This window comes from Trachemys scripta, chromosome 2, assembly GCF_013100865.1.
Source record: "Trachemys scripta elegans isolate TJP31775 chromosome 2, CAS_Tse_1.0, whole genome shotgun sequence".
NCBI lineage: Eukaryota > Metazoa > Chordata > Testudines > Emydidae > Trachemys > Trachemys scripta.
The window spans coordinates 1,823,417-1,836,906 of record NC_048299.1 but is presented as its reverse complement, the minus strand read 5'-3'; the positions used below and the strand labels follow the sequence as shown (position 1 = coordinate 1,836,906).

Sequence of the window (13,490 nt, the reverse complement as noted above, 5' to 3'; positions counted from 1 at the left end):
CTCAAAACAAGCATTGAGAGATGTAAACAACTATGTGGAACTTTCAAGCACAGAGGGCAGGAGAATTTGACGAGCCCAGCAACTTCTCCCTGGTCTTAGGGTAGAGTGCGTGTAGCATGAATTGGAGAGGAAAGGTGGTGGTGATGGGGAAGAGGGGAACAGAGGGAGTTTTATGGAGAGAACAGGGTATATATAACAGCCCCTTTCAGGTGCAAATCTGCATTGTTTATTCAATTTTGTATTTAGAGGAAAAAGCACTTACAAGACTAGCAAACCACTTGGATGCAAACTATTACATTTTAATGCCATTTTATTAGAAATCATGCAAACTTTAATATAAAAAATACAAGTGCAATAAGAATCTTTGTGTGTAAATACAGATTCCGGGTTTCCGTGTCATTGTCAGCTTCCCAAAGAGAAATATTCCCACAAGCAGGGGAAGATGTGGGCTCCTCTCCACCCCCCTACTTCAAATAGGCCAGCCCCCTTAGCAGAAGTCTGTCTTCAGTTAGCTTTGATCCCTGTATTTTGTTATTCTGCTTTTTGCTTTAAGTTAGTTGGATGACTCAAGACCACCAGTTTTTTATATACATTTTGTTTCTTTAGTGTTGTTCGCAACATAAAACAAGGAGCTCAAACCACAATGGTGTGTGATCTCTTGATGAGCCAGGGCTATAACGCCTTCGTATTGTAAGCCTGCCTACTCTGCCCCTCCCAACCCTTCACGGACATTCAGCTCTCCCTCTCTGGCTCCCTGAATGGGAGGCAGCCTTTCATTTCTTCCCCATCCTAGCCTCCCACCAGATTGCATCTAGCCAGGTAATCTCTTTACCCCTACATTTAACCTTTGTTAAAAATAATACACATCACACTGGATCCCTTGCATCAGAACACACACCCTGCATTAACCTGCAACATACTGTTTGAAGCCGCTCCCTGGCCTGATACCCTAACCCTGGCCTGATACCATGGCAAAGAAAAAGAAACAACAAACGGTTTGTGGCTATTCGAGTTAATAAATATACTTTGCGCCCTTTGTTAATCCAATAGAAGCAACTACAAAGGTGCCAGGGCATCCTCTCGGGCTTGGTTATTTACCCCGATAGGAGGTTCTCTAAGCATCCCCTTAGCATCGCTTGTTGCAGTCAATACAAGGCTTAGTTGAACTGTTACAGCAAGAGATTTTTTTTTTTTTAAAGCACATTCTTATGCCTTTCCTTTCAGACATGGCTTAATCCCATGAATTTGCTCCATCATTTTAAAATATTTAAAATAAAACAACACAAAGAAAAACAACAGTTACAATTGCTGGATATGTCGATAAGAAGCCAGCACTGCAGCAGCGGTTAATGTCTTTATTCCTAGGGTTAGGAAAAGAAGGAAAGAGAGAAAAGGAAACTTAGCATGGTCATAGCACAATAAATCATCAACACTTCGTCACAAAAAAAAAAAAAAAAAGAAAAGGTTAAAGTCAACAGTTAAAACAGCCTAATGTGTGTGTATAATATCGATAATCATTAAATAGGAACAGCCGAAACTGAAGCAGCAGGAGGAAAAGTTAAAAAAGAGAAAGATCACAGCTTATCCCCATTAACTCCGGCCTGGCTTTGGCCACTCATAGTGCAGCCCCAACACTTCCGCCCAAACGCAGCCATAGAATGAGGCTTGGCACCCTCCCCAGAACGAGAAGTGGCTTTAAGCACATGTTTAGTCTAGAGATCTCCAGCTGCCTGTCCCTACGAAACACGTCATTCAGACTCACGCTGGTGCCCTCCTAAGAGCAAGAGGATTGGAGGTGAGGCGAGGAAAGGATCCCCTTTCCACCCAACACGGGATCACCAGAGCCTGAGACACACTGGGGCAGGCGGAGCCAGCGTCACTAGGAAATGAACCTGATTCCTGGGCTGTTTGGGTGAACAACTACGTTGCCCCGTTGACAGGCAGCACCACTGAAAGGGAAGCTAGCCCTGCTAAAACGCTGTCCCCTTCCCACTTAAAGCCAAGTGCCGGGTTAAGGGATCCAAGCTGAGTTACTCTGGGAAGCACACGGGAGGCGGGGCGAGTGGGGACAGTCACAAGCCTTGCAGAGAAAGCACCGCAGAAAGGTCGTCTGCATGGGGAGCTGGCTGTTGCAGCGGTGACGAGGAGGTGATGGAGCCCAGGCGCTCGCTGACGGACGTGCTACACCAGGGGGAAGTGCTGCTGGAAAGGTTGGGGGGTTTGGAGACGATGATGTCCGCTCCGTGGTCCGTGCGAGCCTTGGCCTTCTCACGGAACGTCAGTTTGTGGGATTCAATCTGCAGCGACACAAGGGGGTAGGTGAGATGGGAGCGGGGGAGGGGAGAGGGAGTAGGGGGGCGGAGGATGATACCATAATGTCATCATTAGATGCCTGGAAAATAAAAGGCAATTTTGTTCATTAAAAATATGGCAAAATATTGATAGAAAAATGTAACTTTAAGCTTAAATCCGTGAGATCAACGTCCACAGGCTGTTCCGCCCCTGCTGCCAGTGCTCGCCCCGCCCCACCCTGCAGAGCTGAGAAGAGAGGAAGGCGCAAGCACTTACTTGTTTCTTGTATCTGAGTGCCGAAGCTCTGAATTTCCCTTTGGTCACCACCACCCACAGCGGGCGCAGTCGGCCCTACTCCGTTCTCCCGCATTTCACTGTCTGCCTGGGGCGCCGTCACATCTCCATTCTGAGGGGCCTGCGCCAGCAGCGCTCCCTCTTCGCTCCCCTCAGGCTAGAATGAAACAATGGGGTTGGGGAGGAGAATGACGTGTCAGTAGAAGGATGGGAATGAAATGGAGTGAAATGAAGAAACTCCAGTCAGGGTCCCACGGAGACCCCCCTCCGCTCACACCAAGATGGGGGGTGGTTAGAAATGGAGCAGAGAAGTGCAACAATCAACTCCCTGGTTTCCTGAAAACCCACCTGTATGGACCAGCTCTCCAATCAGAGTGACATCTGGCAGCGACGCACTTCAATAACCCACAACCCCAGGCTGTCTCCCAAAACCTCCCTGGCCCCCCGCCACATCTCAGCTAGCTAGTCATAGCAGTCACTCAATGAGCACTCATATTATTAAACATCTAGTCACTTCCATGGACTATGCAGTACATTCACATGTAGTACCAGGCTAGCAGCAAGAAGACTAGAACAAAGTGACACCATCAGACTACCAAGCATTACCCCGTAGGGTTAAAAGCGAAGGGACTTGTGAAAATAAGTGATCTGAATATATTGCAGTGAGCCAGTCTCCTTGATTTGACTGTTTCTATTTCTTATTTGCTTGCTTGCCAGATTAATAATCCACAGTGGATCCCACAGCCACAAAGGCAAGTTAGCACAGAAGACCACATCCTTGCCCTACTGGCTGAAGCTGGTCTCTGGCCATTGGGTGCAGCTCTACAGGGGATAGGATTCCGTTCTGTGGCATGTTCTCCTTAACACGGGTGATCCTATTTGGAATCACCGATTTCCAGTACACTGCTGTTGGGAAAATGAGTTTACACTCCTAAATTAGAGCTGTGGCTTCTTCAGGGGAATGCAGAATGATCTGGAAAGCCCCTCAGCAGATGTGACTAGCAGCACAGGAGGGGGCTGAGAAGAGACGAGACACCATCTGGAAGCAGGCTGGGTTCACAGGGGCAGAGTGAGCATTGCAGACAGAACTCATCTCTGTTGTGCATTCTCTGTATCGACGGGTGCAGTGGATGGTCCTGACTCTAACAATGAACGCACACCATGTTACCTTGGCCACCATCCTGCTCCTGCTCACCACGCTCCTTTGGAGAAAGCCTTTACAAAATGGGTTCCTCAAGCGGCCAAGGGGATGCATTTGGAACAAGGATTTTGCTGTTTTCTTTCAGAGAATCTGAGTGGGGGCTGAGAGATCTTATTGGCTACAGGTATGGCCATTTCCTACACTGCCTAGCAGAGCCGCAAATCTAGCAATAGTTGGCAATTCCCCACCAGCCTCGTGCAGCCTCGACAGACAGTGCACCCGTCTGACCCCCTTTCTGGGGTTTAAACCCACATGAACACAACCATAATTTTGGTATCTAGCTAATTCTAAAGGAAAACGCACAGAAACTTGCAAGGTTCCCACCTCTACACCATGCTTCCGCAAGCAGAGCAAGACCAGCTGTCTTGCACCTAACCCCTTGACAGACCACTAAAGGGCAGTTACAACCAGAAAAGTACCCCTCTGACTCAGTTCTGCGCATCTGTGATTTACTATTTAAAACAAGGTCTGACTCCCGAGACATGAAATAATTCCAACTATCCTCAGCCACAGCTCTGTAAACTGTACTGGAGCATCTCTCAGCTTTACTACAGCCATGAGGCTGACTCCCGGCAGGTGTTGAGGAAAGAGGTACTAGGCACACTACTTGGCTTCTCGCACCCGTAGGCGAATGTCCAGCTCTGACCGGGAAATCACAATGCAAACTGGATGTGGAGATGACAGAGACACTCTCTATGGAACCCAAAACCACTGGACAACATTGGCAATCAGCAAACTGCACTAGTATAATTACTGTAGAGCGTAAATAGCTGGAACAGCCTGGCATAAAACCGGACAGGGATTAGATTCCAGCCCCTAGCCTAATAGATCAGCTCCTGTTATACCGACTGAAAGCCGTTTGCCTGCTGAAGTCGGATTGTCTGGGAGCTAAAATTAAGTGTAAAGGATTCAAAAGTGGAAGAAAACTCCTACTTTTCCCTAAATAAATATTGTTGGCAGTGTCTCAATTTTAATGGGGTCTATTTGTATCCTTGTTTGTGTGTGAATCCTGCCATGCATGCTATTTTCCCAGCCCCTACACAGACTCCGGAACGGGGACTGTTTACGAGGCAGAACCTAGCACAATGGGCCCCAACCTAGACGGCGCTCACACTCTGCATCGTGACCCGTGTTATTGGGGTCGCCAGAGCTTGCGTTAGACTCATTAGGACCCGGGGCTGAAGCCCGAGACCCACTGCCTGGAGCGGAAGCCGAAGCCCAAAGGCTTGAGCCCAGGCTACAACTTCAGCCCTACGCGGGATCGTGTCGTAATGTTTGCTGTCAGAAAGGGGTCGTGGTGCAATGAAGTTTGAGAACCGCTGCTCTAGAGACATGCAGTGGGACCCATCTAGAATGGACACGGACATGGTTCAGAGCTCTCTCCCATTTAGCCCTTCCTTGTTTTCTGGATTTAATGACAGTGATTATGGAAGTGATGCTGGGAATGAGTAAATGGCCACAGGCTGACTGAAGGGGCCAGGCGGATGCATTAGCAATGAGACAGGGAGCTGAACTGAGCTCCAGAAAACCTCTCACAGAGCAGAAATGAAAGGTACCTTCACTGTGCCTCCTGCTGGCACGTGTCCGACATTGTCCAGAGAGCCCACTTTCGCCTGCGCCTTCTCCTTGAAGTTCAGCTTCTGGTTCTCGATTTTGACATCTCCTCCCCCTAGAACAAAAGAGGCGGATGGAATTCATTATTGGTTTCAGAACAGGGGAGCACTTGGAGCAGAGTCTGACCCAGGACCTCCCTCCTCCTCCTCCTGCTCCAAACCCACCCCCAGAGTTCTGCGTTAAGCCAATTACTTCGTAGGGGGTAGAGTGGATCAGTGAATTAAGTGTGTCAGCCTTTCACCAACTGAGGCCTGGGCTCAAATCTGATCATTGTCAAGATGAAAGTTGGTGAACTCAACCTCTGCATACAAAACCACAATACAAGCACGCATGAGTTCCAGAGTCCAACCCTGGAGATACCCCTGGGCAGAGAATGCTGCATGTTAGGACGAGTATGTAGGAAGAACTGCACATTACCACCTTCATAATGCCAGCGGTGCTTCCAACTTCTCTCCTCCAAAGGAGTACGGTCAATCCACGTTTAAATGTTGAGGTTATTTCTGATGGCATCCTCTAACTGCCCACTCACATCCATGTGCAGACACCTCTCCCTCCATGTCCTTTGGCAACTTCATCTCATTATTTACGTGGATGTTTGCAAGGGATCCACAACCTGATCTTGGTGTATGATTTCTAACTCCCTTTCATTCACTGCATTCCCCCACTAGTTTAGCTAGTTCAACAAAGAACTAGATAAATTCATGGAGGATGGGTCCATCAATGGCTAGTGGCCAGGATGGGCAGGATGGTGTCCCTAGCCTCTGTTTGCCAGAAGCTGGAAATGGGCGACAGGGAATGGATCACTTGATGATGACCTGTTCTGTTCATTCCCTCCGGGGCACCTGGCACTGGCCGCTGTCGGTAGACAGGATACAGGGCTAGATGGACCTTTGGTCTGACCCTGTATGGCCGTTCTTATGTTCACTTATTTTCCATTCCATCTCCATCAGCTGCAATTGTAAAACTGCATCCACTAATCACTGTCTTCTAGGGCAGGAAGACCTGCCTCATTCCAGACAGACTCCCGTGACACTGCATGAACAGCTCAGGAGGCAACCCTGTGTCAGCAATGCAGCCAACAGCACGACCCATAGAAGAAGCAAATCCTCACTTTGTCCTCCCCAAACATTGGGGTGGGGGAGGAGAAAAATAAGCCAGTTCCTATGTTTGACAGTGCTGCACTCTGCTGGAGGGATGGAAAGAGGCCCAAAGACCTACTTGAGATTTGTGGCAAGTTCTCAATGAATGTGGGAGGGCTGCAACCCCCATCAAGTAACAGGAGACGTGCAGTGTATTGTTCTGCTTCCTCTACCAATTTTATTAGAGAGCTGTTCATATAGTCAAACACTGGCGGCAATTTCAGCCCTCCAGGGACATCATTAAATACATAAGCTCCTCAGCATTTTAAAAGAATTTCTGAGCTTTGCATGGGTGAACAGAATCCTTTCTGGCCAATGGATTTTATCCCATCATTTTGGCCACACAGAATTGCTTCAAAATGTGACATAACAGATAATTCTTGCCGGACTATTGTGTTTTAATCAGCCCTGGACAAGAGCAGTTATTGTAGTGTTGTGTACAGCTTGTTACTGCAAAGCACTGAATAGACAGAGGCAAAGTTTGTCACACTATGTTCTCAAAGTGGGAGAGAGTTTTTGATGCACTGAACCATGATGTTGAATTGCTTTCAACCCAAGAGACTTTCGGGCTGGGTCTGGGGACTTCTTTGGAAACAAAGACTAGCTTGGACTGTTTGTTTTCAGGTTTGGACTGTGACCTCTGTTTTCTCCACAGAGGCATATTTCATTACCAGGGGACTCTTCTGTCCAGGTGAATGACCCTTGCTACTGAAAAAGCCAGCAAGTCAAGGGCCTAGACCACACTCTTTGGGTTTACTCAAGGGTCAGCTTGATCTGACACGAAGCAAAGTTTAGACAACTGGCCTGCAGCCATAACACCTCGGACTGTGATCCTGTCAGCATTTCAGCTAAAGAGAGGGTCTGCTCAGTGAGGTGTCCAATGGAAATCTCAGATATTGGAGGAATTGGTGCCTCTGCTGTGTTGTCAGTGGGGAACAAAGGATTCTTGCACATCCATTCTGTAAAGTGATTTAGGATCATTTGAGGACAGGTGTTACATAAAAAGTATGGATTGTTACTGTACAAAAGGTCTCCGGCATCTGTTCCGGAGAACTGTAGAGAGGTTACTTCACCCTTCTCTAATGTCTTCCCTCTGAGGATCTCATTAAGCTCAAACCCCTTGAAAGGCAGGTATCTCACCATTCTAGAGTTGGCAAAACGGAGGCAGACGAATTAAGTGACTTGCCTTGTCCTAAGCTTGGCTGTAACAATGACTTGCTATTGGGGGCAAGTCACTGTCTCAGCGAGGCTTAGAACAAGGCAAGTCACTGTCACAGCCAAGATAGAATCAGCTCTCCTGATTCCCAGTCTCATAGACTCATAGACTTTAAGGTCAGAAGGGACCATTATGATCATCTGGTCTGACCCCCTGCATGCTGCAGGCCATAAAACCGTCCCTACCCCTTCCCTGGACTCTGCTGTTGAAGTCCCCAATCCTGTTTTAGGACCAGGAGATCATGCTGCATCCATAAGAAACTAGAAACTTCCCTTCAGAATACCATCCAGCCACCTAACTTGCTCCAACTGGGATCACAGTTCTGCCCGAATGACACGCAACAGTCACTAAATGGCGAAGCGTGAGGGTGCGTTTTACCTGGCTTGTGTTTTATATTCGTTTTAGAGCCACACTTTGAGGACACTTTGGAAATGTCAACTTTCTTGGTCTGGATCTGCACCTACAGAGACAGGAAGGAACAACTCAGCACAAAGAAACACGTCTTATGAAACTGGAAACCACCATCTCACCGCAAAGGGCAGTTTATATTTAACGAGGTCTTAATCTCCCCTTGCCACACTTTTCCCATTAATCTGGTAGGTGTCAAATAGCATTACTAATATAGGTTTCAAGAATTCTTAAGAAAAAGGCAAACATTCATTAGTATTATCAAAAGCCCTGTCCCAGCCAACAAAGGGTGAATATGTGCAAGTAAAAACATGTACTGAATAAAACCAGAAGAGATGGACAGTGACCAGAAATGAGTCTCTCTTATGGCATATGCATATGAGTATTAACATTTGACCAAAGAAGCCAATTCCACCACCAAGTTCCCCAAACTGTTTCTATCCAACACCAGCCTTGACTTTTAAACCTGTCCCATGTTGCCTTCAGCCAAGTGCCAGGAAAGAAGTTATCTGTATTGGTCCATTTGGAGTAAGGCTATCCTGCTGTGGTGCCAAGCATATACCATAGGCTCCAACTTTTTCTCTACCATCTTCAGCCAACACACCAAGATGTGGATCCACCCGATATTAAGTCTGTTTCTTTAGGGCATGTTGACAGGCATGCGCTGCTACGTGTGGGGATAGACTGCATCGCCAGACCTAAGACTGTGTCTTACTGCTATTATAAAAACAGGCTGGATTTGGGGGTTCTTGGAGATAAGCTATGGAAATACATATATTTTATTTACTGGGTTTTATTTGCTGCAGCAACATCATCACAAGGTTGTTTTCTTGACAAATCTCAAACTACGCACATTTGGGCCTGATCAATACCTGACTGGGAAACCTCCAGAAAACCAGCAACAGCAGTAGTGTAAGTGATTCAATAGATGGCCTTCTTCTGGGTCAGTAATGAGTCAATGTCCCAGCATGAAGTTAGCTTAGGGCTGCTGGTGGAAGTGTCCTCTTTTGGAAAAGATGTAAAGCCAAGGCTGTTGCTACTTTAAGCCATTAAAGATTTCACAGCCTTTTCCCCCAGAATGGGATTTTAGCCCTGATACCTGGGCTGAATTCTAGCTTCAGTAACTATACTGTGCCTCCTGGAGTTTCAGTAGCATGTGTGATTCTTCCGCTTCTGCCCCTAACCTGCTGTGTAGCATTGCTGTGTGTCACCAAACAGTTAACCTATTCCATCCCAGAGGAAGCTGCATTTCAGTGGCAAATGAAGTTATTCTTGCCTGGTTAATTTGTAAAATGCTGCATGGAAGATGCTATATCACCAAGATTTCCCCCACAAGGAATTAATAACTTCTAGTTATTTTAATAGGACTAAGTCGGGGAGGAGGGGGGCGCGGAGACTTGGGAAGATCTTCTTATCTAGTTCCTCTTTTGCTTGGAATACGCAGTATCAGATTATCCATATAAACAAAATGAAAGTATTTCCTTATTATTGAGTTCACCTCTTTATAAACTAGAGAGAGAAAAGTGAATGAGGTAATATCTTTTCTGGGACCAACTTCTGTTGGTAAGAGAGAGAAGCTTTCAAGCTTACACAGAGCTCTTCTTCAGGTCTGGGAGCGTATAAACCATTGCAATTGCCATGATGAATCCCATTAAGAGCCTACTGAGAAGTTTCAGGATTCACTGTGTGCACATGTGAAGCTTTGTATTTATAACTTGGCTTTTTTGGGGGGAGGAGGGAGCAATTGTGTGATTTCGTTTAGTGCTTGCATAAGGTGCTGGATTCAATGCTCTGTTTGTTCACAGAATAGGTACAGTCCAGACAGACGTAATATAAGCCCCCTCTATATTGTCCCATGCCAATGTCTCTCAGTCCTGACCTGGAGAGCCAATGAGCTCTCGGGGGGTTATAAGAGAGTTCAGTGGCCATGCACCATTCAGTCTTTGGTCATCACAGAGTCTGCCAGTAAAGTTGCCAATTAGTGATGATGGCTTTTATGATATGACCATTTGTTTGGTGAGAACTGGACTAAGATTCTGTCGCTTGGCTAACTGAATGGTAAAAACTGGACACAAGAACAAGGACCTTGAAGAAGTCATTGTGATTTCTCACAAAATCTTTAGGTTGTGGACAGCTGTTTCTTTGTACGAGTCTCAATCTCCCACTTCTTACTAAGGCTTTGTCTACACTATGCAGCTTTTAGCAACACGGCTGTGCCACTACAGCTGTGCCGCTAAAAGGTGTGCTGTGTAGCTGCAGTTTGTCATCAGGAGAGAGCTCTCCTGCCGACAAAAAACTTCCACCCCCAACAAGCGGCAGTAGTGTTGTCAGCAGGAGCGCGCTCCTGCCAACAAAGCACCGTTCACACCGGCACTTTTCGTTGACAAAACTTGTGTCTTTCGGGAACGGAGGTGTGCGTTTTTTAACACCTCTGAACGACAAAATGTTGTCGTTCAGTTGTCAGTGTAGACAAAGCCTAACTTGAATTATTGAACTTGTCCCTCTAAAGGGCATGTTCTCAGACTCAGGGGCCAAAGTGAAGTGCTGATTTAGTTGCGTGACTTTAGGCACTCTGGGTAGGAAGCGTGACTGTTGCTTTCCTTTAGTTTTTCACCTCTCTAACCCACTCTCCGTCCACTTTCCATTAGCAGGGTGGTAGCCCCAAGGCACCAAAGAACCCACATGCTCTTAGAAGAATTCCGAATGATCTCACCCAGACCCTTTGACAACAGGGATAAAATGAATAGACAGGTTGTCCTCGGACTTTTATGATAAAATGAGATCTTCAGGAACCAATTGTAAGTCGAAAACGTTGTAACTCGAAATTCCCATAGGAACAATGTCGGACAGAGCATCGTAAAATCGAAACTGACATCGTAAAGTTGAAACAGGATGTCAATTTATAAACGTCGTAGGTGTCGTTCATTGTAACTAATGCCGTAAATGATGGATTATCCTAATGTCTTACTCCTCACTAGGTTTAAACTTACTGTAGGCATTTTATTTCTACTGCTTTGCTTTTGTATTTTTTCTCCTTATTTATAAAAATATAACGAACGCTATTTCCAGGTAAAATCTAACGCTAGATGCTTTGAGGTCTTTCTACTAAACGTAATGAAAGCTGTAAAATAGTCTACAGCTTTCAACCTCAACTTCTCAGTCTCCAGACAGTCAATCACCACCTCTGCACACAGGAGGCAGAGCGAGCAAGTTCCTCCCCACCCACCCGCAATTTTTTCCCCAGACGGTAACTGAATGAACTGGCTAGCGAGTCCCAGTCACTTCTACCACAGTAGACCTTTTTTTTTTTTTTTTTAAATGGCAACACTAACCCTGAATAGCTAGCTTTTGCTAACCACTCTGCTTGCCCCCAAAATGCCCAACAGCCATTATTGAGGAGAGAGTAGCATTGGAACCGTGGACTTTTCAATCATTCCCATCAGCTGTATGGTTAAAAACTTTAAGAACAGGGAGTTTCTGTGAGCAGATGCAATGAGACAACTCTCTCCCATGCTGTCTGACTGGACAGAAAATGCCTCAGAAGTGGACATCTGGTCCAGTGCCCAGGAATAGCAGAGGGAATGCAAAACGGACAAAAGGAAATCCAATCATAAGAAGCCAGGTGTGCCAGTCTGGCTCTTCTACTCACATTGGTACTGCCTGGGCTGGGTCTGGGGGCGCTGGACGGCTGGGAGCGGCTGCCTGAAGCTGGCTTTGGGGCATTTGGAACCTGAAAATGATAAGCACTTTATTCTCTGTTCTTAAAGTGAACAGCTTAACTAGTGGACTGAGGAGGAGAGATGTAGTGGTGACAGGAAGAGAGAGATTGGGAGAACAAAGAGCTGAAAGAGGATACCTCTTCCCTAGAACTGGAAACATCCCCTAGAGGGGACAGAAGAATAGTAAAACCGAGAGAAGAGGACAGGTTTCTTGGTTTATTACATGGGATTTTTAGTGTAAAGTGAAAAACATTCCCCACAAGCCAAGGTTTTATTCTGTAACATGTCTGTTGATAACAGAGGAGGAAAATGTACATGAGGCCCAGCCAGAAATGTACTGTACAAAAAACCAATCAACAGAAAAGGAGTGGTTTATAAAATAAAGCCCCTTTGGGTGCATAACAGCTGCTCTTTAGCAGTACGGCTGAAAGAACCTGTGCCAGCAATCCAGATTATATCTAAACATTATGTTCCGAGCTCTGGGGATACAGTTAGACCAAGTTAGCAGCAAGAAACAGGAATGTACCATAGCCAGAAAACAACACTGTACACGCACACAAGCACCAGTTCATGAGCCAGTCTTTGACCACCTCCACCCCAATCTTCCTGACTGAGCTGCAGAGCACAAAGTAGAGTTCACCTAGGAAATCGCCTCCACAGGAGATTACACACACTCCAACCCCAAGAAGATTAGGAATCCATGGAGGATACAAATGTGTAACTAACACTATGATGCCAAGCACTGGCAAACTGAAATGTGAGACAATCTCAGCACAAATATAAAAAGTCTCAGCAGTCATAAATCTTGAAGAGAACAAAAGCCTGATTAAATAAAAATTACACCTGTATTCCTTGGTAGCTGGGCTCTTCCTACACCTGGAAGGAAAGGTTGTTATCCACCTGTGAAAAGGATGACTAGCCTTTGATTTTACAAGCTTTTTTAATAAAACCCACCATGAACATCTTCAGGATCTTCTTGCAGTAACTTATGAAAGAATTTGAATGCAAGAGTTGATGCAGAACCATGGAGACAACTACACGCCTATTTCTCAAGAAGGTGCTTACAGAGCATGACCCTGCACCACAAGCAATATTCGAGGCAGCATTTACAGCCTCCGAATCCAGCGAGTAGTAAGTGCTCAAGATGCAGAAGCAGGTGACCAGGCACTGAGCACTAAACTTGCCTCCAACCATTGACTATTTTCGGGCCAAGGATGCAGATTTCCTCCCCGCTCCATCCTGGAAGAGGAGCTGAAGGGATTTACTTTAGCGCTTTTAAACAGCATTGCATTAATAAGTTTTTGATCCCACACCTGCAGAGAGTCAGTGGAATGGAGAAGGGGAAGCCAGGACATCACTACAGGTGACACTCCCACTCAGTCCAGGGATTCTGAACTTCAGCGGCCAATGGCTGTCAGTGTGTTGGGCACAGGGACAATGGAAAATTAGCAGCAGCAAGAAACAGACTCTTCCACCCAGTCACCCTCCTTATTTAAAACAGTGGCAAAGTTGCTATTGCTACTAGCACCCACACTCTGCATTCCCAGAAACTATCACTACTTAGGAAGTAAACAAACCTTGGCACAGATGTATATATATTTTTTAAA

General features: G+C 46.2%; 1 protein-coding gene across 11 annotated transcripts in view; it reads right to left on the bottom strand.

Moving 5' to 3' along the window:
* Positions 1-278: 278 nt before the first annotated feature.
* The window catches only part of MAP4 (microtubule associated protein 4), a 253,220-nt gene continuing 240,008 nt past the window's right edge, over positions 279-13,490 (bottom strand). For 8 of the 11 annotated variants that reach the window (XM_034759705.1, XM_034759698.1, XM_034759703.1 and 5 more), the window contains 5 exons: positions 11,814-11,894; positions 8,135-8,216; positions 5,344-5,456; positions 2,569-2,743; positions 279-2,297 (listed from right to left, as the gene is read on the bottom strand). In XM_034759705.1, the coding sequence (XP_034615596.1) occupies positions 2,293-2,297; positions 2,569-2,743; positions 5,344-5,456; positions 8,135-8,216; positions 11,814-11,894 (456 nt within the window). In that variant the 3' untranslated portion in view covers positions 279-2,292. The remainder of the gene's footprint in view (positions 2,298-2,568; positions 2,744-5,343; positions 5,457-8,134; positions 8,217-11,813; positions 11,895-13,490) is intronic. The other 3 variants (XM_034759702.1, XM_034759704.1, XM_034759707.1) reach the window with 1 other exon arrangement.